Source organism: Desarmillaria tabescens (genome assembly GCF_030435595.1).
Source record: "Desarmillaria tabescens strain CCBAS 213 chromosome Unknown EV420scaffold_43, whole genome shotgun sequence".
Lineage (NCBI taxonomy): Eukaryota > Fungi > Basidiomycota > Agaricomycetes > Agaricales > Physalacriaceae > Desarmillaria > Desarmillaria tabescens.
The window spans coordinates 222,389-248,111 of record NW_026848342.1 but is presented as its reverse complement, the minus strand read 5'-3'; the positions used below and the strand labels follow the sequence as shown (position 1 = coordinate 248,111).

The following is a 25,723-nucleotide window of genomic DNA, read 5'->3' as shown; positions in this document are numbered from 1 at the left end:
AGATAGTTCGATTGCGTATATAATTGCAGTATCCGAAATTCAGCCTCGTCGGGCCCTCGACCTATGGCAATGTCGTTCCCGCAATTGGCCAGTTGTACTTCGGATGGAGACGGGATGCCACCTCGGATAATTCGAACCTGTTGTATCTCGTAAGTCGGGCGTCTTGGCTGTTCAGGTTTGAGGAGCCTGGAAATGGACCTTCTTCCAAGATTTTTTTGAGGGATTTCCATGCAAATTTTCGGGAAGGACAAGAGACACGGAACACGTTGATGCCGTACGACTATATTATGCTCAAGACAATATATGACGGTGTAAGATCAGAAAGAGACCTGTTACCGCTGGGCGACGCCACATGGAACGGACGGCAGAAACTGTTAAAATGCGGCAGGAGAGCGACGAAAATGAAAATGCCAGAGTAGCAATTTGCGGTCCGCAAAGCCCGGGAAGCGCCTGTTATTAGCCATTTTTTTTGAACTTCCAAGGATAAGTTGACAACTCCATATCTATGTAATGATGACGGGCAGATTGAAGGACACAAAGCACAGAAATGGAGACAAGGAGACAGGATAGAGAAAAGAAACAAGACAACCAGTACGGAGATATCAAGACCAGGGACTCGATGAACGCGGGACAGGATTGCTGACGTCGAACAAGAAGATGGTTCTAGTTGATGAAACATTTTGGAATTAGATGGCAAAGGGCAGGGCCGTCACACTATGTGTCACGTCACGGTGAATTCCATCTTCGATCCCTTCTACGACGACCCTCTCGACCCTTACGCGACAATCCGGACGACGACAGGCAGCGGATCTGTATGGTTCAGCGTATCGCACCGTGTGCTACTTGTCGCTATACATCGTGACAGGCTCCTTGTTACGGTATCCGGATCAGTAGCCTTGGACATCAACTCAGGCCTAACACTGACGCCGCATATCAGCAACCTGTAGCTCGTATATTGCTTGCTAGGCCATTTTCGGGTACCCAGGCCAGGAAGTCAGGGTAGACACGCAGTAGCGACGCTGGTGACGACGAACGTATGGCATCGAGCAGCTCGTCGAACATTAACGGGGGCGCCAAGTCGTCGCGGTTTTCAACGCTCAAGGTCTTCAAATTGCACAAGAAGGAAAAGGAATCCTTGCTTCCGCCGCCACCACCACCAAAGGACCCGTACTATCTCAATAACCGGTCCTTAGCTTCACTATCTCCAGACTCTTGTCTCTGCCAAGCTCCCCTCTTACGCCTCCCTTCCAGTACCCGTTTGCACCAAGGAAGCAATCCACTTTTCCGCATCCCTAATAGCTCCACCATGTCACTCATATCTTCATCGGCCTCTGCAATGTCGTATACGCCTGAGCAGGGTCAGCATTTAACCTCCAAAAAGTCGGGCTTTTTCAGGTTCAAACGGAGTCCAAAGTCGCCGTCAGTGAAGAGTTCCGTGAAGGATGAGACTTCAACACTCCAGTCGTTTGATTCGAATGATGAAGGCATCTCTATGCCATGGAACTTTCAGGTGCGTCGCTTTGCGGTGGTTCGAGTACGATTTCTCATGCCTGATTTACAGCATAATGTCCATGTGGATGAGGCGTACGTCCGCCCTTTGCTTTGCATTTTTCCTGTTAATGTTGCTATCTATTACTAGGTATTCTGGTCTTCCGCCTTCGTGGGCAGCAAAGCTAGTTGATGCAGGATACTCGGAAGAAGAAATGGCCGCAATACAGGAAGCACGTCGGGCAGGTACACGGTCTCCGGCATCACAGTACTTGTTTTCGGACCGGCCTCGATCACCAGGGAACGATACTTCATCTACGCGCAACACGTCTGTCGTAACACGACCTACCCCCAGGACTACCTCGCTTCCTCGTCAGTACTCGGACGCTTCTCTGAGTAAGAAAAATCACCAAAGAGCTTCGCCAACAAATGGCTCTATATCATCCAATCACACGACGCCGAGCAAAAGTCCACCTGCGCCCGTAAATATCTGCGCAAAGAAACCGGTGCCGGGTTCGTCACGAAGACGAAACGATTCGGGAGCGTCTTCGACATCATTATCAATATCAATAAGCTCTGAACCGCACCTTTGTGATGTCCACGAGTCGAGTCCACTAGATGTAGCGTCACCGGCAGGGGCTGATTCCGGCACACCTTCTACCCCACCTAGACGAGTGTTTCACGTTACAAACGGCTCAGCATCTATGCAATCTCCTCCCCCTTCCTATTCCAAGTCCCTGCTCACCGATAATGGATATCCAGTTGACAAAAAGGATCGTACACTGTTTGAGTCTTCATCCCACTCAACGCCGCCCTCATCATTCCCTGCACCTCCATTAGATTCCGAACCTCCTCGCCATAGATCACAACACAGCGTCGAAAGTGTGGCTTCACGCGACGCATCAGTGTCTTCCCACATCAGATCAAATTCGTCACAGTCCTCGGTCAAGGAGAAACGGCGGTCGAAACGATTCACCACATTACCGCCTCGATTATCATTGCATGCTCACGAGGTTTCTGATCTTTCTTCATGGACAGAAGAACTGATATCTGCCATACCGTCTGCCCTATCGAGCTCGGATAGCGGGCCTGTTTCCGGCTCATCTGCGTTTGCTACAGCTGGGACGGAGCGTTCAACCGCAGAATCCTTCTTGTCCGGGTCATCACCGTGGCGTAGTTCACCAAGCGGTGAAACTGGTATGCTAAGCGCAAGAAGTGACGTAGGATCGTCGAGTGCATCGTCTCAAATATCTACCGGCCGACCAACTCCTTCAAAGAGAACGCCACCACTTTCTGCATCCTCGTCGAGTAGGCCATCGCCTCCTTCCCGTCCCATCCCACCCGTTGTCATCAATGGTGATCCTGATGAAGATGAACCATCACCATCACTGCCTCCGCATACCGTCATCACCTCATCCCCTGGTCCATCTTATGATGGAGAGCCACTTTCTCCTGCGTCTGTACAATCGTGGGGTGAATTATCGGGTATTATCAGCAGGGACGGTAAGTTAAGCCCAGATCCAAGGTTCTACGCGCCTGCATTGAGTGAAAGTCATTCCCCTACGCTACTTTTGATGCCTGGAACCACTGCCACGAAGAAGGTTGATGAGAAGGTACGGAGCGTATGGTTAGATGATGACGAAGAGGGGCGGAACTTCTTGAGTGCTGAAGACGGTGACCGGGAGAAAGATTCGAACCGCTTTTCAAGCCAGAGCAGTGCATCGACGATGTCTACTGCTACTGTCACGGTGTCAACAGTCCTTAGAGGGCGGGCAGTGGCTAACGTGATAGAGAAGACTAAGCCCGCTCCACTACCAAATGTAGGGGTAAGCGAGAAGAGGGAAGATAACAAGGGTCTTCTACCTTCGCCTACGGCAGCCGACTTCATGGGTACCCGCTCACGATCTCCAGTGGGCAGACATCCTGGGTCACCTCTTAGCTCTCATTTCGGAAGTGAAGAAGGGTCTGGGTCCGGGTCGTCGAGTTCACAATCTCAAGAGAACCAGACGCCAACGACAGATGCTGATCCTGCGCTGTACTGGGACGAACCATCTCCAGATCCGAATAAGACGTTATTCGAGCCCGATCCGCGTGTAGGTGCTCTCGAGATCGGATACGTTTGGTGGTGTGCATAAGGAGGAGTTGGCAGAAGAAGAAGACGACGACGACGAGGACGACGATGGTAGTAACGAGCTTGATGACTCTGATGAGGAGGAGGCCGAAGTCGAGCATGTCAACATAACATCGACGCGGCCCACCATTATTATCAGCAGTGCAAGAGCTTCTCTGGCTCCGGTGACGTCGCTTGCGTCTGCTGGTATGACACCGGTTTCGCCTGCTCAGCGGTATCGTGGGTGGTTGTCCGAGGTCGTACGCCCATTGGAGGAGTTCATCGACGAGCCTGTCGATCCTAGGGAAGTTTATCTTGACCTGCAAGAGATTGCGGAAGGCGAGAGTGGCTCAGTGTATGCGGCCACCCTTGCGGATGATAAAGCACACAGACTAAAGCTACCGCCCCTTATCAAAGCGCAGGATAACGATAACGCACAGAACGGCATCAAAACGCTCGTGGCCATCAAGAGCGTGGCGATTCTCCCATCTGGATCGGAGAAGCTTGTTGATCTGGAGCGCGAGCTGAAGCTGCTGAAAGGTCTGATGCATCCCAATGTCCTGGGTCTGGACGCGTTGTATGTGGATCTTCAGGAAGATTCTTTGTGGATACGGATGGAGCTAATGGAGAGGAGTTTGGCGGATGTGATTGGGCTGGTAACTGAAGGCTTGATGCTACAGGAGAGGATGATGGCGCGTTTTGCGAGTGATGTGAGTGATTATATCCTTTGAGTGTCAGAAGCGGACCGCTGATATCGTGCTTTTAGGTGTTGGAGGCGCTTGTGTATCTTCAATCACATGGTATCGCTCACCGGGATGTTCGGTCGGATAATCTCCTCCTCAACAGTCACGGAATACTCAAACTGAGTGAGTAGAAATTGCCAACAGTTTGTATTCGCTAACACTACACGGATAGCCGATTTTTCCAATGCCACCCAAACTTCTGCCAAGTCATCAACGTGCTCTGATCCTGTCGGAGTGTTGTACTGGCAAGCTCCGGAAGTGCGAAGGTGCGTCCTTTGTCTCCGGTGAAATATCTCTCCACATATCTTATTATTCTACATTTTTAGTGGATCTTATGATCCCCTCAAAGTTGATGTATGGTCATTGGGAGCAACGGTATGGGAGATGGCTGAGGCCGAACCTCCGTTCTTCCAGACGTCAGAAGCTGAGGATCGCTGGCCACCGTTAACACATCCAGAGGTGTATTCCCCAGCGTTTCGGGAATTCCTACGTGCATGTTCTGACCCTCCTGCGACGCGGCCTTCTCCTGCAGTGCTTGCTATGGTATGCGTTTTCACGCTGACTTGAACTTGTTCTTATATCGTCTTTCAGAATCCCTTCATTAACAACTCGTGCGGTCGCCCTGTCATCATACAGATCTTGTCCCAATGCATGGCTATTGAAAAGATAATACAGGAACGGGAACTATCACCTCAACCATAGCATATACCCCCTACCCCCTTGGTTATACACTAATATCTTATTCATCTCATAAACCATTTATGTTTCCTGCTACGCTTTCTACTGCATTTTTTAGCTTTAAGGACTCTCTCGCTACCATATCATTTTCGTCTTCGCTACATTCTGCAATGAAGGTCGATGTCTCCGCCACGAATCCTACATGATCGGTAATTAGGATGTGCATTGTTGTTATATAGGGCTATTCTTACCAAGAAGTTTTCCGCCGTGTGTCTGCCACAATGTTTTTGAGCACACCAGGGCATACAACCGCACTTGAACATCCTCTGAACGGGTATGCATCAGAAGATCGAGATTGATTGACTTGAGCAAGACGTCATCCGTTGCATTGTCCGTGAGTGCGCATAACGTGTCTTGAAGGAGTTGCTTCCCTTCTGGAAGGTTCAGCTTCAAGCAGACAGGAACTTGAGATATCAGATGCGGAGATATATGCCGAATTTTGTTATCCCGCCAAAAGACTATGCAGTGATAGTTAAGTCAATGGTCAACAAGTATTAGGAGCATCTTACCTCCGTCATCGTAGTTCATGCTCTTCGTGAGGGTCTCCAGCACGGCCGACCATAATGCGCTGTTGTGACTTGAGGAGGTGAAACTCTTCAGGAGATCGATGTACGGTTGTAGGAGGAACGACATGTATGGACACATCAACCCCTGAAAGGTACACTGTGAGTGGGAGCATTGACGTACAAACACATTATGTATACCTTAAAGTAATCCAAAAGACTAGAATAGACATGACAGAACGTGACCTTTCTCGTCGCGTCGTCTAAAAAACCAGTTATACCAAGGCCTTGTCCGTAGACCAAAGACATACCAGGAGCAGTCACGAAGGCCCAATCGTAAAGACGTCGGAAGAGAGGCCTAAAAGTATTTTCGTTGATCTTGACGATCAGCTCGAGGAAGGCGGGTATTACTGGTGTTCGAGACTATAACAAGGTTAGAGCAAGAAACGGACGAACGGAACAGCGTACGAGATCACTGTAACTCAAGGCGCCAAATGCCTCTAAAAACGTCTTAAAAAGGGTTCTCAGATTGTCCTGGATAACCCCTTTGCTGGCGACACGAAGGGATTTCTTCACGATATCGAAGAAAGCATCGTACTGGTCCTAAATGGTGTATATATTAAAGCAAAGAAAGGATAGTTGACAACCTTTTCTTACAATGGATGGATTTGGTAACAACGACGCCCATATCTGGGTGAGAGTCGGGACGAGGACCTTCTCTGGGCCTTTCTTAGTCATAGTCTTGACAAATGATGTTAATGGCGCGGTTCGCGCTCCTTTGGGAGTGACGATGAAAAGCTTGATGACTTGAGTAAGTTCCCCGCTTCCCCAGAACGGAGGAATCGATGATAAAAGCCCATGCAACACTTCAGTCGTAATGATCATCAAATCTGTAATGAACTCGTTAGTGTTGCTGATATATAAGGCTAGCAAGCACCTACCCTCTGCTCCATCACGAAGAGCACCTACGCAAAGATCGACGATCTCACGGAAGAAAGGAATAATCCTGGGTCCTAATTTCGCACTACAGCAACGTCAAAAAGAAGGCGGAAAATAAATGAGGAAGAACATACGCCAGAGGCGACAAGGCAGCCATCGCATAGATCGTGTTCCTATTTCCACGGATATCAGAGACCAACACAGGAAGAACTTGTGTAATTGCAGCCTCTTCTCCAGAACAAATGTGGGCGCCAATAGACTGTAAAGCCTTGAGACCCGAGACCGCAATAGGTCCAGTAGGGAAAGAAACGAGGAGGTCTTTCGTGCGCTCAATGATCTTCACAATGGCATCGGTAGATTTTCGACGAACGCTGTCCGATACCAGGGGTACCCGCTCGGCGATGAGATCTAGAGCACCGACCTGTACCTGTAAAATAGGTCAAATGACGCATTCAGATCAACCGTAAACGATTACCGCTTGTTCGGAAGACTCGAGCATGACTATCGCAGAATTCAAGAAGTCAACAGCAGACATGACTTTGAGCGCTTGCGCCAACGACAGACGCGAAGTTTTGTTCACATCTTCCATTCGAGTATCGGATCCCTGACCACTTGGAAGAGTTGCCATAAGCACCAGAAGAGATACAAATGTGCTGATGCTAGCGCTTGATCCAGGTGTTGACTTCGCAGCGAAACCGACGAAAGCAAGTATAGCTTGAGCCCTTCTTCTGAAAGTTGTTGAGGAAGAAACAGAGTGTTCTTCATGGCTAAGACTATATAATCAGTGTAATCCCGAATACAACACGGAATGTCCACGAACAAATTATCGTCAAGGAAGGACGGTTCAAGATTCTCTGGATCTTTCGCTCTAGAAGCAAGTCGGTGGCTTTCCTCAAGCATCTCGGTGAGGATCTGACACAATGTGAGCCAAAGAAAGGTCTAGACAGAAAATCGAACAAACGTACAGATAGCTGCAAGGCTCCGGGGTAGTGATGTAGGAGCGACAGCGGCAATGCGAAAGTACTGCGGGCATCATCCGGACTTTGACGGATAGCGCGGTTGGCGGCCTTTTCGATGAGGAGAAGACAAACCGGCGCCAAATAATCAGTAGGGCCAAGAACATCCACCAAATGAATGAAGAAGCTAAGAAGGATTTAATTAAACCTACGGCAATGGAAAAAAAAAAGAGATGACGAACTTGGTGCGACGATGCCGCGGTATGTGATTGGCAGCGTCAGTGAACACCCGCAAGAATTCACGAGAACCCAGATGAAGGTCCATTCGAGAAGAATGTGAACGCTTCAAGGAAGAGACCATGACCTGGCACTATGCTGTCGATTGTCTGACAAGATTCTTTCAGTGAATTGCGACATGAAAGTCAGGGGAAACCTCATTACCTTTTGTACAACAGTAAAGCTGTACGTATCGTCGCGATGGAACACATTTGACCCCATAAATGTGAAAACAGGCATGATATTGTGGAGCACAGAGTCGGGGGTAAGTCTGGCCAATGTAGCCATAAGTAACAACGCCTGCTGGAACGTCTGAGGATTTTGTGCGGCTATAAAAATGATAAGACTGAAGCATAGAGAGGAGAAAACCCAAATGACTGACTGCGAATGAGGTCCACCAAGACTTCCAAACGAATAGCACTTGGTGCCACATTTGGAGCTTCCTATATGCAAAAATTAGGAATTACATATCTGACAGTACGTCAGTACCTACCGTGACTTTATCGGCAGCATTGTCGATCGCGGACATCATAGATTGTTCGATGAAAGAAATGTCAACATTATCTGACGACGAAGACTGTATGATGCTGCTCAAGGCCTGAACCATTGCAGCAATGACATCGAAAGAACCGGGCAGGGAAGTCGTAGCCAGTACTTCAGCTAAAATACTCAACTGAGGAAGAGTCTCTTGAGAAGGCCTGTGGAAGATACATCAGTTCCACGGCGCACAAAGTAGCTTCGGTGATCGAGCTTACTCAGTTACCAGTCGGGGACGTTTGCTAGCCCTTGGACTGTTCCCGGAGTCAGGCTGAAAGCGTATTGAGCAGCTGCACAATCAACGCCGGCTCGTTTAAGATTTTTGTTAGAAGCGCGGTACAAATGGCATGCTGAAGAGAGTTTAGATGGGAGATTGATGGAGATATATCCGAGCTCACCACATCGGAGTCCTCTGTGCTGAGACTGAGGAGAAGACCACAAACTTCAATTTTCCGCTCCATTGTCAGGTTCGCAAACAAGCCTCGCTCTAAACCTTCCGTCAGCCTGGTCCTTGAGGACGATAAGGTGCCTAGAATATATGACGTCATTATAACGGAATGAGAAAAGTTGGAAGTCTTTTTCCGCGCACCAGTTCCCAGGAAGCAACGTAAACAATGACAGTATGTCTTCCACATTTCATTACTGTCTGCATTCAATTTTTTAGCAGACGATGCGTCGAAGGCGGAAACTAGCAGGGACGTAAACTCTTCTAAAATTGATCCATATATGTCCCTGGCCCGGGCGTCCTCGGCAACCAGCTTTATAGATGGAAGGAGAATCGCAGCTTTATCCTCATCAGAAATATTGCCAATAGATCTCAGCAGGCAAAGCTGAGAATGCGGGGACGGAGACACGTTAATGTGTGACGCAAGATAGCAGAGGATACGATATTTGTATCTGCAAAATTCATCAAAAATCCCAGTCTCTGACAAGACGATGAATACCCACTGTGCTTGTTTCCGTTTGTCTGAGTTTGATCGTTGGAGATATTCTAGATGGAAAATAGATAGGAACGCCGGGTCATGAAGCAGATGCTCTTCATGCTCGGCTATAGCTGCGAGATACCGTTTAAGATCGTCCTGGTCAAGATATTGCAGGTTCACTGTGGCATTCAGATCACTCAAAGATAGGTCATCTTCAGAACTTGAAAGCCACTTACCTGTACTTGCTCCATAGATAGTATCAAATGCGTACACTCTGGCGTACTTCTTCTCGGACGCCTCCGCCAATAGGCTTATGCATTGTAATGCCGCTTTCCTAATTTCAAGGTTGGGACTTTGAAGAGAAACAAGCAACGATGGGACGATGGTCTGGAAGTCGACGCTCTCGTCTCCAGACGTGTGCGCCTTCAGTAGAGCAATGGTATGTCCGAAAGCAACTACAGCGAGATCTTCATCATCACAATTCGCCCAGACACCAGTCAAAAAAGCCAGCGCCTCGTCTGCGATATTCATGAACAAAGTTCGAAGCATGTGCATTGCTACGTTTGAGCTTGACGAATTTGCCAGCCCGTAAATCGAGCGCATCAAGGTGACGTAGCGATGGTCGCGGTCATCCGACGTTCCCTAGACGACGGTGGATCAGATTAATCTTCGGAGGTCGAACCACAAGGACTCACCTGCATAGGCCTGGTGGAAAGCCAGTTGACCAATATACCCTCAGGACTCGCGACACCAGCGGATATCGTGATAATGGACATCTGGAGCCAATAAGCCGTATTTTTGCTGTTGGGCTTCAGTACAACGCTCTTTCCGATACGGTCGTCATCCAGGTACTGGGAACAAGGGTTAGCACTTGTTAGTCACTCTACTATCAAGCTCACCTCCGGAGGATCTTCGGAACCGCTCGAGGGATCCTCGACCTTTGAGAGCTGCTCCAGATCAAGGGCCCGAAGCGCCTTGTGGGCAGCATCGATCTGATGGCTACCAGAAAGACGACGAAGCAGCGAACGTGCAATCATGTAAGCCAATATTCGTACGTAGGCATTGGAATCGTTAAATTTGGCCATCAGCTCGTCCAGATGATGTGAGAAGTTGTTAGAAGATAGAATGTTTTCTAATAGAAAATGTTAGCAGATACAAGGAAGGGTAGACAGAAGACTGACCAGCCATTCTTGCGGCGACTTGTATATTGAAGGTCGCTAGCTTATCGACGCCATCGGCAGTATCTTTGGCTTTAGTCGATGTCCATAAATTAACACATCCGTTCAACAACTCGTAGTATCCAGCACCAGACTTTGGCAAGTTTTCCTCGAGGATATCCCACAGCAGCTCCACGGTAAGCTGCCGAGGTTTCGAGAATAGCATCAAAGGAAAAATGATTTTGTGGAAAGTTTTCTCCAACGTGTCTATCTCTACTTTCTGGTAGAAATGTCTAATCAAGAAACTTAGATGAGTCTTGAGGACCGGACGCTTCGGCTTTGTACTTGAGAGCAAGGTTGATAGTTGATTTATGTACGTTTCCGAATCCTTGATCAGTGCAGGGAGAATGACCTCAGGTTGTTCATATAGAGCCTCCAGCACACGATGATCTGAATCTTGGGTACGAGCAACCAACGCAGAAGAAAGCAAGGCCTTGACTATGTCATTAATAGATGTATATGCGATACATCAGGATTCGTGTCGTACCTTTTGCTCTGATGTTACTGGTCCCGAAAGATATCTCTTGATAAGGTCTTTCATCCGCAATGAGACGTATCTTAGCGTCTGCACTGGTAGAGGCTAAGATCGTATCACTGTTGTCATCTTTCGATGATGTGCCCGTGGTCGTGCTGTATGATTGGTTCTGCAATGTCCAACAAGTTCAGATGTGGCTCTCCCAATTCGAGAGAGAACATGACTTACCATAGAAAGAGACATTACAAGGTTGTCCAACGATGGCTTTAGCTCCTCGTCATCTTGAGTCATCTCCTCTGAGACGCTGTGTAGAATGGCCGAGTGACGTTGATGAACGTGGGACAACAAGCGTCGGGCAACGAGAACTGTATTTGATGACTCTGTCTCGGAAATGGCCAGCTTGATGAGGTGTTCGGATAGTCGTCCTATGGTGATATCTGGCGTATTCGGAGACATAATAATCGTCTCGAGTAAACTGAGTGCCCCATCTTCGTTCAGTCGCTGAGTTAGACCACCCAATAAAGGACCGAGAAGTTTTTCTGTGCCGGCCCAGCCCAATGCTTCGCCTACTTCGGAGGAAATATTCCTATCAAGATTCATGAAATCCCCGCACTGGTGTCAAAGAACGAAAACCCTACGGGAGGCAAAGTATTATGTTGACAATACTGTCTGGGAGATCTTCCATTCCATCTTGACCCTCACACACCGAGACTAAGGCACTTACGAATTGCTTGGAAGACACACGAGTTGCACAGGAGGACATGGCCACCACAATGGCCTTTTGAGCAGCTGCGGTGAAGCTGCACTTGTGGGACAGGGTCGATAGCAAGATATAGCTGCCCAGAATAGCATCTTTACTTGAGAGTTCGGAGAGATTTTGCAAGGGCTCAAGAAGAGCAGGTAGAAGATAAGCCAGAGTTCCGTCATCTAGTGCTTTGCTGCGTATCATGTAGTCGTGCAGAGCAGCAGCATTGAAAGCCAAGAGCGACCGATGGGAGTATCCTCCTTTAATCGCGGCTGGAAGGAGGTTGGCAATGAAACGAGACACGTCTGAATTTTTAAGCATCTCTTTCACAAGCGCCATTCTGGGAACGCTCTGAGCAGCTTTCTTGAATGGAATGAGGAAGCTCCATGTAGAATTGGGTCTGACGAAAAGTAAATACAACGTTCTCTGTACGGGGACACACATACCGGATGTGAAGAATGGTTACCATCTTGGCGAAATGAGGCGATTCGTGATAGGGCAGAAATAATGAGAGAACGGACTCGACATTGAATTCGTTGATCCTGCGAGCACGTTCATTTACAGCTTTACTTCGACTGACCGACAACGCACCTAAATCTCCTGACAAGCCATTCTATTACCTTGCCTGTTGGCGCCTCCATCAGATACGGCCCCAGCTGTACCATGAATGCACCAATCGTTTCATCCAGTTTGGCAAGAGCCTCGGCGGGCAAAAGGGTTCGGTCAGTTTCCTTTGACGCGTCTGAAAACAAGGGCCCTTCGAATTTTGATAGTGCTGGAGTGATGGATACGAGCTGAAGAAATCCATTGGTACCCAATGCATGAATAGATTCTAGGTCGTGTAGGTCGGCCTCTCCACCGGTGAAGAGGTAGGATTCGGCTGCTTTTCGTCGCGACCGATCGACAAGGAGGGCACTGTTTAGCGATGCACCCTGTGCCAATTGCCTGGCGAGACTGGAAGTCATGGTCGTCCCTTGAGCCGATGACCTCACGAAATTTTTTGGTAAACAGTTGTTGACGTGTGTTAGCCACCACTCCGGCTTGCGGTCCGGTAGCCGCACAGAACTACAGAATGCCAGAGATCTAAGATTCTTTTTTTTTTTTGAGAATACTCCTTCTTGAATCTTCTTCCACTCCCCCAACACACCAACACCTCCACTTGGTACCTCAGACACTATATCCCGTAGGAATTCGGCTACATCTGTATGTTTCCTACTTGGCAGACACCAGGGTCACCGTTCGGTCCTTCTTCCAGTCCGCGTTGGCGCTTCTTCTACAGTACCGTAGCATATTTTTTGAGCCCTTGCAGGAATCGCATATCCAGATGTGTTACCTCAACCACACGTCTCTCTGTGCCGCAACCTGGTCCAAGCTGCTACTATGCTCAAGTCCGTTAACATTGGTACTGGAGATTGAGGCCCTTCCTGTAGATTCTCCTTCATAGCATATTACTTCATATTGGATGATCCCGCTCATTATATCGATCGTCAAGCATTCAGCCGGTCATCTTACCGATTTTTTTGCATATTTTGCTTTCGGCCTCTTAGTCACATCCCTCAGCCATGCGTTGGTTCGCCAACGCCCTATTCTCAGGTCCTTGTGAATCCCTAGAATAGCCTCATATCATAATATTCCTTTGGCTCTGTTACACTTTTGCTTCAAGATCACAAAACGTGGATCTAATTTGCGCAATTGGGTCGGTGCCTCTCCGCAGCCTTCAGATTATCAGCGCCTATTCCATGAGGAAAGATATCGCGTACTGTTTGCACGCTGGAGAAGTGTGCGCTTCGGCAGGGATGTTCTCAAAATAAATTTCCCTGAAGGCCCATCATAAACAGCCCCTAGGGACAGATTATATCAAAAACGACAGGAATGAAAGCAGAACATTTATCTAGCTCGGGCCTACGATGCACTAACTATGATAGGTACTATAAAGCTTTCGTCAGAGAAGGTTTCTCGCGATGTTACCAAACACTTACCCAACAACCCAGGTCTTGTCAAGGGCGGTGCAGTTCCCCGCCGAATTCATAGGCATAGTCGGAGGGTAGCAATCGGAGCGGGCCAATGACGCATCAATGTTCTGTTATCGTTGTCAGACGATATCGTCATTCATCGATGAACTACTTACAATGTCCTCCCATGAAGACCGCAGGGGATGCTCCACCGTATTGCTGAAAAAGTATACGCATGTCCCATACAGACGTTCCGAAAACGTTGTCCACACTGCCAAACAAGGCAGGTAAAATCAAAAAATTAGATAAATACAAGAAAATCGTAGAAATAGCAAGCAGACTTCATTTGTGCGTGTCATTCAGTAGAAATATACGAATTTAATGATCCATGGGTGCTGCAGTGTGTCGTAAAGATAATACTTGAAATAGAGCACCTGGCTGATGAAGGACTGTTGAGTGCCGCCAGATTTACATGTTCAGGCTGTCTCACACCGAACAGCCGGTCACACCTTCGTTCTTGCCATCATTGTCGTTCAAGAGACAAGAAAAGACAAGACAGCTTTGAAGAACGATTCTGCATTCAGTCAAGCAGGCGACCGCTGTGATTTTGCCAGTTTCGACGTCGACAGCTCTCGGCCTCCTGCTACATAACACCATAGCCCGCTCGCACCATTTCACTGCGACCAAGACACCTGCAACCGGATATCCTGGCTTTATTTCGTCGGTATTCACGGTTAGGAATGGGCTAGTGGGGGTTCGGGCGTTGTAGACTGGGAAACTTTGGAGAGGGCGCAGTGGCTGGTATGCTAAGCATGCATCTTCGAGGGAAGTTATCCGCTCTCATTTCAGAATGACTTATTGCTGTTTACAAGTGAGAAAACATCTCTACAGTCTCCCACACTACCCTAATTATGCTCCGCCGCTGCCTCTCATTACCGCTAGCACAGACCCCGCTCATGACGTCCTACCACTGACCTATTGGCCTCATACCTGTTACGTTACCTCTATACACCTCGTACATCCTCGACGAATCTATTTATGATACATTACGCTCACGAATGAAGGCACCATGCTGTTTTCACGATTTTCTTGCATTTTTTTATTTTTTTATTTTACTTGCCTTGTTTGGCAACCGCGGACAAAGTTTTTCGGAACGTCTGTACTTTAAGATCTACAAGTCAGGTGGAAAGCTTCAGCACAGAAAGAAGGGTTTGGCCGGTGATACATGCCTTGCTTGCCCCAGGATCAAGAGTAAACGTATTCCGAACGCTACCTCTTCCCGAGAGGATCTGACACAAGATTTATTAAACTTTTCTTGGATTAGATCATCTTCAACCTGAGTGGGACTGACCTGGACAGCGGCCTTGATCTTGTCGCAATCCTCACCAATGGGCGGGAGGTCTTCCCCATTCCGGCTACATGTAGTGGTACCTGATCATTTCCGTATTACGGTTGCAATTCCAACAAGTAGACTGCTCACAAGGTTCGCCAGCTAACATCAACAGGTGACAATACGTCCAGTGCGACTGGTTTCTCCAGCGAACAAGTCTCTGTGACAACCTCCACTTTGGTATTGCCAACGGAGACGTAGTTCGTTGTAGAGTTCTGGGATGTATGAGAGGACAAGCGTTTGGTGTAAAAGAGATTGCTTACCTGAACATCTATGCATCGCCCAGAGACAGTAGGTGAAGCGACTGCCCAGCAGCAAGACCGTGAGAATCAACGAAAAGAAAGGCGCCATTGGTGATGAGGTTGAAAACCCTTCAGACGCTCTGCCTTTATACTTGCATCATCCAACATTATCATTCAAGAAACGTCCAAAATAAAAGTGCCCCATTTGCTACTGAATAACCCCTACAGAGAGATAATAACGAATTCGTCCCAAAATGATAAGCCCGCACGGCTTCTCGATGCGCGGCGCCATTGGAAGCGGATATTTAATAGTCCATACGCAAACCCAGTAAAGAACCATGTATCTGCGAGAAGTTAAGAGTTAATGAGGACCCCAAGGCACAAAGGTACGATTCCCGCCCACCTAGGTCTCCGACTTGGCCTTCAAGCCCTTCGCCATGGCTCCCACACCGTTGATCAACTTCTGCCCCACAAAGAAACGTACGAGATAGGACAAAACACCATTGAAGACCTCGATGCTTTCATATTTGACCTTCCCTCCTGGCTCCACGGTGCATGACTGCCAGCGTTCTGCGTCGAGCAGCCACCGAGGCAGACCAGAAATTCTCCATGCCACGCGGTGATTTTCGTGATCTAAAGCCGTACAAATGACGAATGCAGACGACCTGCTGTAGAATGGTACGTCTTCAAGGCTTGGGGTAAGGTGGACAGGATAGATGTGCACATATTTGCCCTCGGCGAGGGTTTGGTCTGGGAGAACGTTACGAGAGCTATCAGTGATGTTTTGATCGCGACTAGATTGGAATAAGACTGTAGCCAATCCTCATTGAGAAGGAGCTACATACACAAAGGGATTCCTAGAGAAAGTTAACCAGACGTTATTTCGTGTCAAAAGAACCTGTCGTACCACTCTTTATACCCTTTGAAATCTAGCAAATTGTTCCAAACTATTTCTATTGGCGCGTCAATGATAGCAGAACCCGACACCGCAAATACACCATTGGAGGAACTAGGGGGCAGTTGATTAGCCATCAAGGAGTAGCTTGTACTCGTGTTGGTGGTGGTGGTTATTGGTAGGGAAGTGGTTCGTGACCGGGATTCGGGGCGAAATTCCGAAGCGCGCTCACGTGATTTATGTTCTTTCGCTACTAGTACTGCAGTCTGCAATGGGCAATATTTCGAGAGCGTAATAGAATGCTAAAGTTTGTGCGTAGCAACAGGAGTATATAATATCATAGATATGGACAGTGATACACGTGTCTTCGCGTGCGATGATTCAGCGTGATTAAAATATTGTTTTCATTCGCTTGACCGCAATACCTTCACGTGAATTGGCATTTTTACTTCTTCGCCCACGAAAGCCTGGAGTGTCCCCGCAATATAACCCTTCACATCATCAGGGGTACTCGTCAACTCAAAGTCTCGAATTAAAAGAGAGATCATGATCTTGAACTCTAGAAGAGCTGAACGGAGCGAGTAAGATCAGGAAATTTTTCGAAGACAAAGAAATTTTTACCAAGACGCCAGCCAATACAACTACGCGGGCCGTCCAGGAAGGACGCAATATTCCCGTATGGACCATACGGCAACTGATCTGCCGAAGGCACTCCGCCAGGGAGAAGCCATTGTTCGGGCCTGAACTCTTCAGCGTCCTTTCCCCACACGATGGGGTCGGTATTTTGAACCACACTTGGGATGTGGAAGACCTGGCCATTATTCAAGTACGGCATTTGGGAGATAAGGAATATACTGAACCTGTCCAGCCTTAATGACAATAGAAGACACGGCCTTACCATCAACAGTAGTCAGCGGTTGGCTCAAAGGAATCACATCGTCTTCCAGAGCAATGCGATCGGTTCGCGGTGCAGCCGGATGAACGCGCAACCTAAATGTGATGCGTGAGAACCAAGATCTTCAACGGGGTACTAGTACTACACGCACCCTTCACGACAGACGGCATCGAGGTACGGTAGGCTTTGAATATGGTCGTAGCTGAAGTCGCTCAGGTCACGTATTTCTTGCCGCAGTTTCCGTTGAACCATGGGGTGGCGAGCCAGTTCCCAAAGAGTGAAGCTTACAGTACAAGACGTCGTTTCATGCCCCACCATTCTGGTAAGCCGTATGAGCAAGGCTAAATGTCAAAATCAATGCAAAGGCATAGCATACATGAATGTCGAGATCTAATATCACATTCAGTACGAGGAATTCGGAATAGAAGCTGGGGTCCTACATTCTCCAATAGGGTGGTATGCGAGAGACGTTCATCGTGCTTGGATTTCTTCTGGTCCTTGACTAGAATCGAGAGAATGTCCTTTCCATCACCGCTCTCTAGTTGAGCTTTGTTCTGCCGGAGAAGCTCTCCCGCAAGTTTGATGGCCACTCTCTTGGCGACACCGTCGGTTTGCAAAGCCGGGATGGGGAGCTTTGTGATCCAAGGGAAAGCACACATCATGATAGGTGCCAGGAACCCCGTCATGGTTCTTCCAAGCAAGACATCCTTGTGCCAAGACTCAGCAATGTCCTTTGCCTCTTGAGACTCCCCACAGCCAAAATCGTGACCGAACGCAATACGGCCAATGATGTCAAGTCTGCTCGACCATCAGAAGTGAGGCACAAAACGATCACGCGAACGCCGGAAACTGACGTGCAAGCAGATACGAAAGGAGCGATATCCATGGTGGTCTCTGTCCCTTGCGATTTGACATGATTTGCGACTCGCCCCACGAACTATTTGTAGAAGACAGTCAGTATGGATGGAATATGGCTAATACAGGATATACCTTCTGGGTGCATTCGACGACATCATCGGACATCCCTTTCACGGCACCGAGTCTGTAAAACAACGGATAAACTCAAAACTGTAAGATAACGGCATTTCAAACTCACGTAAATGCAGGTGCAATAAGCCTGCGCTGGTGCTTATGTTCGTCACCTTGAGCATAGACGACACCTTTTCCAATAAGCTTATCTGTGAGCGGCAGGAACGCTGGCGCTTTCGCTGGCAAGGGATCTATGAGCGAAGCAATTTAGCTTCATAGAGGAGAACCACAAACGGTATCGGTAAGCGTTTGCAAGTATATGGTGTGATGCAAGATTATCTGCAGCGACAATCTGACGACTTTGAGAATATTTCTAGAGCCAATAGTCGGCATCAAGACCTACCACATCGCGTTGAAAGAAAGAGGCCTTGATCCTGAACAAGGGGCCGAGATCTGCGACCCATTTCAAGTACACCTTGTAGGCTTCATGCTGCCATACAATGTATTCGTGACCCCAAAGCCAATGAGCTTCAGATGTTGGCTATCAGAGAACTTAGTCCCAGCCGGAATTGCCGGTATTGAAAGAGGATACACACAGCACACCGGACGTTGCTTGTGGGATCCTTCCTGCGTTGAATGTAACGAAGGACCAGCAATGAAAGCAAAGTTAAAGAGATGGGAATAAGAATTCCTAGAGACGACATAGTGGAACCGTAGAGAGAGAGAGTCAACAAGTAGAAACAGAACGAAGAACCAATTCTTATTTAATTCAGATCTATTCATATCAGCTTATCAATTTGAGAGATTGTTGGGCTTTTGGGCGTCTTTGAGGAAGCTGTGCCGGTTAGGCCGAGCGCCTAATAGTAGAAAGACACGCAATCTTAGAAACTTTTTACCTGTTGATTGGACAATATCCCTGAGTTTCTACGGAGCCTAGGTCCCTGGTCGACATACGAGAAAAGAACCAGCTGCATGATTACCAGAGCCTGAGTTTGCATGAGGGCTAGTCCCTTAACTGTCGGATCAGTTTTTGCTGTAACAACTGCACAGATCTTTGGAATTCAAGTCTTCCTCGGTTTGCAGGAAGCCACCCTGACGCACGAGATCGCAGCCCTTTTTGACAAACAGACGTATCAGAACTTCCAATGCAAATCTGATTTTAGGAATAAGGGATAGGACTCAGGGTTATGTTACAGGTGAGTTGCAGCGCCATATAAGCTGCAAAAAAAAAAAGAAGTCAGTGGAACAGTGTTAGAAAGAGGGGGGGAGGTCAATAGGTCGGCGCCGGGCGGATGTTGCAAGAACTTGAAGCAGCGCATTGTGTCACGTTAGGTCACATTCTTGGTCTGCCATAATTCGGAAACTCGGTCCGTTTCGACCTCAGATTCCAACCCCCATCTCAGGGCCACTTCACCCTTTCTTCCCCTCGGGCCTTCTCATCGAGTTCAACATATGCAACTCGGGTTTTCTGCGCTGGAAACGGAGAAACACAGTGCCCTTTTTTTTGCATTTCTGATCTTAGAATCTGTTCATTTAGATTTGTTAATGAATGCGGCGTCAAGATTTCAAGGTTCCTTTATCGCTGCCGGACAGACCAAGAGGCCAGACATACCACGCCCCACGCCTTCGGGATATGAACTTCATTACCTCGGTTCTCTTTTTTCCCCGTCTTTTCTTCCGCATCATATATAGCATCCTAGTCTCGAGATCTCTTAAATTCTCGCTGATCTTCGTCACATTTCATGGTCGACTGGAAATCCTCTGCAGAGCTGTTGAAGGATGCCGGTTTGTCACTGACTTCGTTTCTGTGTCGGTGAATTTACCTAACTCAATTTCGCCGCAGACGCATTTTCCAAAATAATACATTTCTTGTTGGGCGTTTATATGTACGCCACCTTTTCATTTCCCTACCCTGACAATCACTAACAGACACGTACGTCACAGCTGGGAATGGGCTAATACTGTGAATTTCGAATATGCTATCGTCACTGGTAGGCAGAGGTTCAGATGGCCATTGGTCTGTGTTCACATCATTTTTCCTGGCCCGAAGACTAATCGCTTCGCAGGTATTTTATTTCTACGGGCGTTATGCGATGTTTGGTGGATTAATTGGTTTGTAAGCTGGAAACGCATGCGTTCTATTTGCGATACCCACCTACACTCCAGCGTTATCGCACTCAATGAGACAACCACGTACGTGATTCAAGAAACCGCAATATCATTAAAATGACCATCTCCCTCTTTTTGTAGTCGCATGAATTGCAGTGTTTTGTACACATTCCTGCAGTTCTTAGGTAACACCGCTCTGGGCGCCGCAAGTATCAACCTTTCCATCCGAACGTCAGTGTGAACCTTCTTCCTTACATGGTCGAATTCTGACAATCACACAGGATCGCTATATACTCCCAAAAATTATCCATCGTGATACCAATATCCGTGATTATCCTTGGGCATTGGGTCATAATACTCTGGTCGGTTACGAATGTCAAAGCGACCTGGATTGACGGGTCCGGGTGCGCCATCACAAGCAGTAACCCGAAGCTCTTCGTGGCCATGTATGTTTACAGTATGGGATTCGACTTCATTGTCATGTGCTTGATGGCATACAAACTCGGCTTCGTTAAACGAAACCAGCATAGGAGCCAAATCGTGCAACTGATGTTCATAGATGGTCTGGGATACTTTCTTACCGCGTGAGTTCATTTCGTTAATGGCTTCGGAAGCGAGCCGTTCACGTATTTGATAAATGCAGATTTTTGGTCAATCTCGTAGCCGTGGTAAGCATCGATGCCCCGCTGACATCGACTCTAGACTCATTTTCTCCCTCCAGGTTTTTTCCGTGCTCAACCTCAATTCCATCCTGTCCATCATTGCTGATGCCCCTGCAAGTACTCTTGCAACTGTAAGTCTGATCTTTCCATTTTATACGCCACACCATACGAAAATTTCCAGATTGTCTCATGCCGTGTTGTGCGGCGTTTGTATCAATTCCAGCGGAAAGGCGTGGATATCTATAGGTTCGTTTCCTCCGGCATACCCGCGCGCATTCACGTTCATTCCCACGAAATAGCCATAATACGTCTAGCGGCCTTAGGTCCGGTCGGCAGAATAACGTCTCGACGTCTCACAGGACGGCTAACGAAGTCCATGTCCAGGTGTGTGGTTCATTGCAAATAGAGATCTTTTCTCATGTTGCCTGTTTGTGCTAGATGAACACGTTTGTGCGATCGGATGTGAGTTACGATCCGCCTGCACAGCCGAAGGCAGATGAAGATGCAAATACTAGTTCGGAAGACATTAAGCACCAGCTATAGGACAGTCTCCCTGGTTGCCAATTATCCACTTGGAACGTGGATTCGAGTCCATATTACTAACTCTTTCTGTACGGCGTGGTGGGTTGGGATGGAAATTTTAATGGAAAGCGCATTGCATAAAACTTAAATTGCGCATTCCGAGGTTACGATGTTTCTATGGACTTTTTATACTTGTCGGATATTATTGCCGCTGTGTTTTGTTGGCCGATCATTATAATTTTCTACGTAAAACTCACTAGCCAAGCGAATATGCGACTCCTTACCTTGCACTTGAAGTTGCGAGAGTATTAGACTGCAACCAGTCCGTATTAGTAGACAGTAAACGTTTGAATCCGCAGAGCTTTCGTCCAGATGAGTAAGTAGGTAGCAGAAGCTGCACGTGAGAAAGCAGGCTTGGGAACCAGAACACAAAAGCAAGTCAATGCTCTGCAACGTTCAGCATTATCTCGTCGTTTGCTCCAAGTTCGTCGTGAATTCGTCGCACTTTGACCCGGGCCGGATCGGCCGAAACGAGCGTGTCGTTGAGCAACACATGGCGATGTTCACCGCAAAGTACAAACGCCCATTGGCAAGCGAACCACCATTCAACTCGCTCATTATCGACCCATGTCTTGACTGATTCTGGGCTGATTCGAGCCTGTTTTTGGAGCAATCAGGTTACAAATTACCCCAAGTTCGATCCTTCTTGGTCGCCTTTGAGTGAAGCCGAGAAAAAACAAGCTAAAGCCCGATTACCGATATGCATCTGTAGTATATAGGTGCGGCACTACTTATATGCCCTCCTAGTAGCGATGGACTCTTGTATCGGCAGTGAGATTGAGTGATGGTTCACCAGTCGTCCTGAAGCGGGTTAAGTTAGATTCGCCTGAATTCGAAATAGCAGTCTTATTCTCGTCGCCGCCTCTCTCCCTTGACCCCAGAAACCATTACGTACCTGTTATTCAAGCTCTGAAATATGGAGAATTCGGAATCCTTGTCCTACCGCTATTGCGGAAATTTGATGATCCTCCGTTCGATACCGTGAGGGAAGTAATTGAATGCTTCAGACAACTATTCGAGGTGAGCACACCGGTGCATTTCTGATACTTCAATGCATTGATTCATGTGACAATAGGGTGTCCAATTCATGCATCAGAACTTTGTTGTACACCGGTCAGTCCGTCCCTTATTGCAACGGCTTAACTCAACATTCGTACTTCATTAGTGACTGTACAAAACTAAACATCATGATGGACCCGACAAAGTTGTATCCAAAGGGGTATATTCCTGAACGACCTTATATGAAAGTCGACGGCAGTGACCTGGTTTCGCCAAGTTGTACTCGCACCGCGTGTTGGCCGCGATACTATCTCATCGACTTTGGACACTCTTGCCAATACGATCCCGCGGACGGTATACCTCATGAATGGGTCCTCCGGGAGGAGACAAAACAGCGCCTGAGCATCGCAACCCTGACAAATTGGAGTGTAATCCGTTCCCTACTGATATATGTTATCTTGGAAATTTACTCAGGGAGTACTTCTTAGACGTAAGTGCTTGAAACTGCGCCATTCTAATGCTAAAAATCCGCCTTTAGACGAAGAGCTACTTCCATCCCGCTGGAATTGGTCTCGACTTTTTACGGCCGTTAGTTGAGGACATGGTAAAGGAGAATCCTTCTGAACGTCCTACCATCGATGATGTGGTGATGCGGTTCGACGCGATAGTGAAATCTCTTTCGCGATGGCGTCTCCAAGCATTGACCCAGCTAGGAAATCAACCGCTCTTCTTTCCTTTCGCTTATGTTGGTCGCCGCTTGAAATTTGCTCTTATGCTAAAGTCTCCTTTACCTAAGATTGTCGCATCCCCTTCTCGTGTTTTATCTGCTACACGGAACTTTTACACAGCGAATCGAGAGCGAGTTGCTACTCCTGCTGCATGATCGTAGGTTATCTCTCTTACTTGCGGACATATGATGGCTGGTCCCAAGAGTACCTCGTTGACGAATAGCTATGAACGGCCGTATTAGACGCGTTGAATAATACTGCATATCCAACCAATAAAACATCACTCAAAAGCCAAAACCTAAATCATCCGAATCCGAATCGGCATCCGAATCTGAGTCATCCGTGTCCATCTCTAGATGAACCCGAAGACCATCCTTGGACAACAAGTTCAGCCTATCCTCGTCGCCACCTGTCAGAGACCACTCCAGCTGTCCTTGTAGTACGACATTCAAGGAACGAAGACACGGATTGACCACCTTCACTCTAGATGAGATCATCTCAACGAACTTGCGGTCAAAAAACGTCGCATGATAATGGGCAATACTGGGCACAAAGCTGCATGCCTCAATAGACAGTGAACGCAGGTAAGGAATGACACGGTGCCGTCCGTGATCATCGGTCTCCGCTAGAGAGGATACAACAGCACGGAGCACATCATCATCCGCCAAAGCCGTCCATGCTCTAATCTGAATGTTCAACTCGGAGAGCGTCCGCGACAATTCCAGAATGTCGATGAGATTACTATTCATACGGGCGTGGGCAATCGTGAGCTTCGTAAGTGCACAGTCGGAGTTGTAAATTAACACCTTGAGCGACTCGAGTGCACCAGGCGGGCAAAAGACGTTCATTTCCGTATCAAGATTGTAATTCGCCGTTCCCGTCGTCAATTCCATTTCTTTCAGAGAAGGCAACTCGAGGCTTCGAAGGAAAGAGCAGTCGCACGCAGACAGTGTGTGTACGCCAGGATTTCGCACACGGGGATCCAACACAAAGAATGGATCTGTGTAGCGTCGGAAATCAGATGAGAGGTACTCGAACGATCGAAGCTGGGGAAAATCACGGAGAACGGAAAGCAAGTGACGGGTCAGTTCATGACCCTTGTATGGGCGTGTATCAGAGAAAGAGATTATCTGAGAAAAAGGGAGATTGGAGTTCACACTTCTGGAGAGACCGATGAATTTGACGGTCTTGAGAGAAGGAGCCTGCGCAAAGGCTATTTCAGTCCAAGGATCGCGCATGAGGATGGAGGTCTCATCGCCGAGTGTAAGATGGAGGGATTCGAGAAGAGGTATGTGTCCCTGAATGGGGGATAGCATGTCATAGAAACGCTCTGGCATGTCGAAATATATGTGCCGCCATCGGTAAGACTGCTTCATCAATAGCTGAAAACACTTCAAGTCACTGTACATCTCATCCAAATCAGACTCAGAGCGAGTCTCGTAGAAGAACTGGATAGAAAGTGGATACTGCCGCGATCGATTCAATGCAGTGTCCAGCAGTTGTCTTGGGCCCTTTTTTCTCGGGCTTTCCCATGAGAATGACAGGACCATGGTAGACCACAACTGTGGGCAGGCTTGGGTTACAATGTATCTCCATGCCGCACATACTTGGCCGAGTCTCCAAGGCCCATTGTTGATATCTAAGACCCAAAAACTGCCAGGAAAACTGTCGCCAAGGCGCGTGACATACGGTCGAGGAGGGTCGCGTGTATGAAGGGAATATTTCGATGAGAATATCTGAAGGAAGAGTTCGAATAGGGGAATACGTAGCACGGTAATCTGCGGTGATTTGTTTCACGTACGTCTTCTGGCGTTCAAGATAAGCAAGGGCGCCTGTGGAAAATATTGATATCAGACTCTATTTCCCTAGCTGCTTCTTCCACGTTTCGCTATAGAGTCACCTGATAGGTTCACGCAGAGGCCTTGGGAAGATATTTCCCCTGTGAGTGGAAATCGTAGAGAGTTCCGACGAAAAGTCCTTCAGCCAATCGTATTTGGAGGACAAGGATGCCAAAAAATCGCTGCAACACACCCTGAGTATGAGAAATCTTGTTATATTTATAAGTAACACTCACGGCGAATGATTTACTTCGTTCATATTTCAATGCTGGTAGAGGTAAGAAGAGGAGTATATTGATGTCTATTTGGCCTGCAAAGTGGATGGACCGCGGGCGGATCACAAATGATCCGCCTACCATGTCTACGGATCAACCCGACTTCACCATGAAAGGCTATCACGACTTTCTCGTCGTGTGCCGGAGAGAGACAGGAATAAATGGGCCCTTGCTAGGGGATGTACTTTCTCCGTCAGGTTGGATCCCTATATCGGCACTCCCACCTCTAAAAACGAGCCTTCCCATCGTTCGCAAGAAATGGCGGTGTATTCGAGGCTCGGAAGCTACCTTGCTCCAGACTTGGTACCTACAGCCACCAAGTTCTTTCTATCTAACATCGTGTACGTATACTATGCCGTTCCTTTTCGTATAACGGAATCATACAAGCCAAGTGCAATTGCTTGAGTAAAAAATGCATAAACATCATTGTAAGTGGGGCTAAAGCAACCTGAAGGGAACGGTGGTCCAAGCGATGAGGCCGGCCTGTAAGGGATGCGAGAGCAATGAATATCATGAATCCTACCGACGTCGGAACAT

The 25,723-nt window shown here is 47.8% G+C and overlaps 8 protein-coding genes across 8 annotated transcripts; 3 read left to right on the top strand and 5 right to left on the bottom strand.

Moving 5' to 3' along the window:
- Positions 1 to 1,036: 1,036 nt before the first annotated feature.
- Positions 1,037 to 5,292, top strand: EV420DRAFT_1313372 (uncharacterized protein; the record flags this gene model as incomplete). Its single annotated transcript, XM_060468612.1, is given in 11 exon segments — positions 1,037 to 1,510; positions 1,562 to 1,584; positions 1,640 to 2,425; positions 2,442 to 2,501; positions 2,666 to 3,110; positions 3,174 to 3,585; positions 3,638 to 4,308; positions 4,365 to 4,464; positions 4,514 to 4,607; positions 4,668 to 4,884; positions 4,933 to 5,292. 11 exon segments carry the CDS (start codon positions 1,037 to 1,039, stop codon positions 5,041 to 5,043), a joined length of 3,393 nt encoding a protein of 1,130 aa, XP_060326303.1. The 3' UTR covers positions 5,044 to 5,292.
- Positions 5,090 to 12,615, bottom strand: EV420DRAFT_1647628 (uncharacterized protein; the record flags this gene model as incomplete). The annotated part of the gene is made up of 29 exons (XM_060478060.1): positions 5,090 to 5,217; positions 5,271 to 5,537; positions 5,589 to 5,730; positions 5,784 to 5,845; positions 5,894 to 6,005; positions 6,051 to 6,185; positions 6,240 to 6,472; positions 6,524 to 6,606; positions 6,656 to 6,948; positions 6,997 to 7,288; positions 7,342 to 7,433; positions 7,487 to 7,664; positions 7,720 to 7,847; positions 7,919 to 8,082; positions 8,136 to 8,196; positions 8,247 to 8,451; positions 8,509 to 8,561; positions 8,689 to 8,819; positions 8,880 to 9,187; positions 9,239 to 9,392; positions 9,450 to 9,855; positions 9,909 to 10,064; positions 10,113 to 10,345; positions 10,395 to 10,868; positions 10,918 to 11,074; positions 11,134 to 11,491; positions 11,544 to 12,050; positions 12,097 to 12,192; positions 12,242 to 12,615. The coding sequence occupies 29 exons, from the start codon at positions 12,613 to 12,615 to the stop codon at positions 5,090 to 5,092; spliced, it is 5,982 nt and encodes a 1,993-aa protein (XP_060326302.1).
- Positions 12,616 to 13,273: 658 nt separating this feature from the next.
- EV420DRAFT_1647627 (uncharacterized protein) lies at positions 13,274 to 15,402 on the bottom strand (the record flags this gene model as incomplete). The annotated part of the gene is made up of 10 exons (XM_060478059.1): positions 13,274 to 13,365; positions 13,411 to 13,491; positions 13,568 to 13,578; positions 13,630 to 13,730; positions 13,779 to 13,873; positions 14,828 to 14,891; positions 14,954 to 15,017; positions 15,083 to 15,207; positions 15,256 to 15,296; positions 15,363 to 15,402. The coding sequence occupies 10 exons, from the start codon at positions 15,400 to 15,402 to the stop codon at positions 13,274 to 13,276; spliced, it is 714 nt and encodes a 237-aa protein (XP_060326301.1).
- Positions 15,403 to 15,637: 235 nt separating this feature from the next.
- Positions 15,638 to 16,266, bottom strand: EV420DRAFT_1647626 (uncharacterized protein; the record flags this gene model as incomplete). Its single annotated transcript, XM_060478058.1, has 3 exons — positions 15,638 to 16,028; positions 16,080 to 16,091; positions 16,142 to 16,266. 3 exons carry the CDS (start codon positions 16,264 to 16,266, stop codon positions 15,638 to 15,640), a joined length of 528 nt encoding a protein of 175 aa, XP_060326300.1.
- Positions 16,267 to 16,342: 76 nt separating this feature from the next.
- Positions 16,343 to 18,843, bottom strand: EV420DRAFT_863683 (cytochrome P450). Its single transcript, XM_060483785.1, has 12 exons — positions 18,590 to 18,843; positions 18,397 to 18,534; positions 18,288 to 18,345; positions 18,121 to 18,232; positions 18,015 to 18,066; positions 17,879 to 17,961; positions 17,465 to 17,822; positions 17,401 to 17,414; positions 17,176 to 17,343; positions 16,990 to 17,119; positions 16,751 to 16,940; positions 16,343 to 16,697 (listed from the first exon to the last, which is right to left on the bottom strand). The coding sequence occupies exons 1-12, from the start codon at positions 18,695 to 18,697 to the stop codon at positions 16,534 to 16,536; spliced, it is 1,575 nt and encodes a 524-aa protein (XP_060326299.1). The 5' UTR covers positions 18,698 to 18,843; the 3' UTR covers positions 16,343 to 16,533.
- A 531-nt stretch (positions 18,844 to 19,374) lies between these two features.
- Positions 19,375 to 21,659, top strand: EV420DRAFT_1568081 (uncharacterized protein). The gene is made up of 12 exons (XM_060474155.1): positions 19,375 to 19,778; positions 19,837 to 19,879; positions 19,938 to 20,010; positions 20,060 to 20,109; positions 20,160 to 20,186; positions 20,244 to 20,333; positions 20,384 to 20,686; positions 20,746 to 20,770; positions 20,824 to 20,895; positions 20,946 to 21,010; positions 21,064 to 21,148; positions 21,203 to 21,659. The coding sequence occupies exons 1-12, from the start codon at positions 19,736 to 19,738 to the stop codon at positions 21,305 to 21,307; spliced, it is 981 nt and encodes a 326-aa protein (XP_060326298.1). The 5' UTR covers positions 19,375 to 19,735; the 3' UTR covers positions 21,308 to 21,659.
- A 69-nt stretch (positions 21,660 to 21,728) lies between these two features.
- On the top strand, positions 21,729 to 23,228 carry EV420DRAFT_1483684 (uncharacterized protein; the record flags this gene model as incomplete). Its single annotated transcript, XM_060470002.1, has 5 exons — positions 21,729 to 21,915; positions 22,119 to 22,366; positions 22,422 to 22,459; positions 22,512 to 22,773; positions 22,884 to 23,228. The coding sequence occupies 5 exons, from the start codon at positions 21,729 to 21,731 to the stop codon at positions 23,226 to 23,228; spliced, it is 1,080 nt and encodes a 359-aa protein (XP_060326297.1).
- A 129-nt stretch (positions 23,229 to 23,357) lies between these two features.
- Positions 23,358 to 24,623, bottom strand: EV420DRAFT_1712846 (uncharacterized protein; the record flags this gene model as incomplete). Its single annotated transcript, XM_060479654.1, has 1 exon — positions 23,358 to 24,623. The coding sequence occupies one exon, from the start codon at positions 24,621 to 24,623 to the stop codon at positions 23,358 to 23,360; it is 1,266 nt and encodes a 421-aa protein (XP_060326296.1).
- Positions 24,624 to 25,723: the final 1,100 nt, after the last annotated feature.

What these genes read in the sequence shown, in the direction of transcription:
- EV420DRAFT_863683 (XM_060483785.1), bottom strand. Translation starts at nt 18,697, where the DNA reads ATGTCGTCTCTAGGAATTCTTATTCCCATCTCTTTAACTTTGCTTTCA. An exon ending in CTTATTGCACCTGCATTTAC is followed by an intron (nt 18,067 to 18,120) that starts GTGAGTTTGAAA and finishes GTTGTTTTACAG; the next exon opens with ACTCGGTGCCGTGAAAGGGA. An exon ending in TTGTATTGGCTGGCGTCTTG is followed by an intron (nt 16,698 to 16,750) that starts GTAAAAATTTCT and finishes CGCTCCGTTCAG; the next exon opens with CTCTTCTAGAGTTCAAGATC.
- EV420DRAFT_1568081 (XM_060474155.1), top strand. Translation starts at nt 19,736, where the DNA reads ATGGTCGACTGGAAATCCTCTGCAGAGCTGTTGAAGGATGCCG. An exon ending in CTGGGATACTTTCTTACCGC is followed by an intron (nt 20,687 to 20,745) that starts GTGAGTTCATTT and finishes TGATAAATGCAG; the next exon opens with ATTTTTGGTCAATCTCGTAG. An exon ending in CTAACGAAGTCCATGTCCAG is followed by an intron (nt 21,149 to 21,202) that starts GTGTGTGGTTCA and finishes TGTTTGTGCTAG; the next exon opens with ATGAACACGTTTGTGCGATC.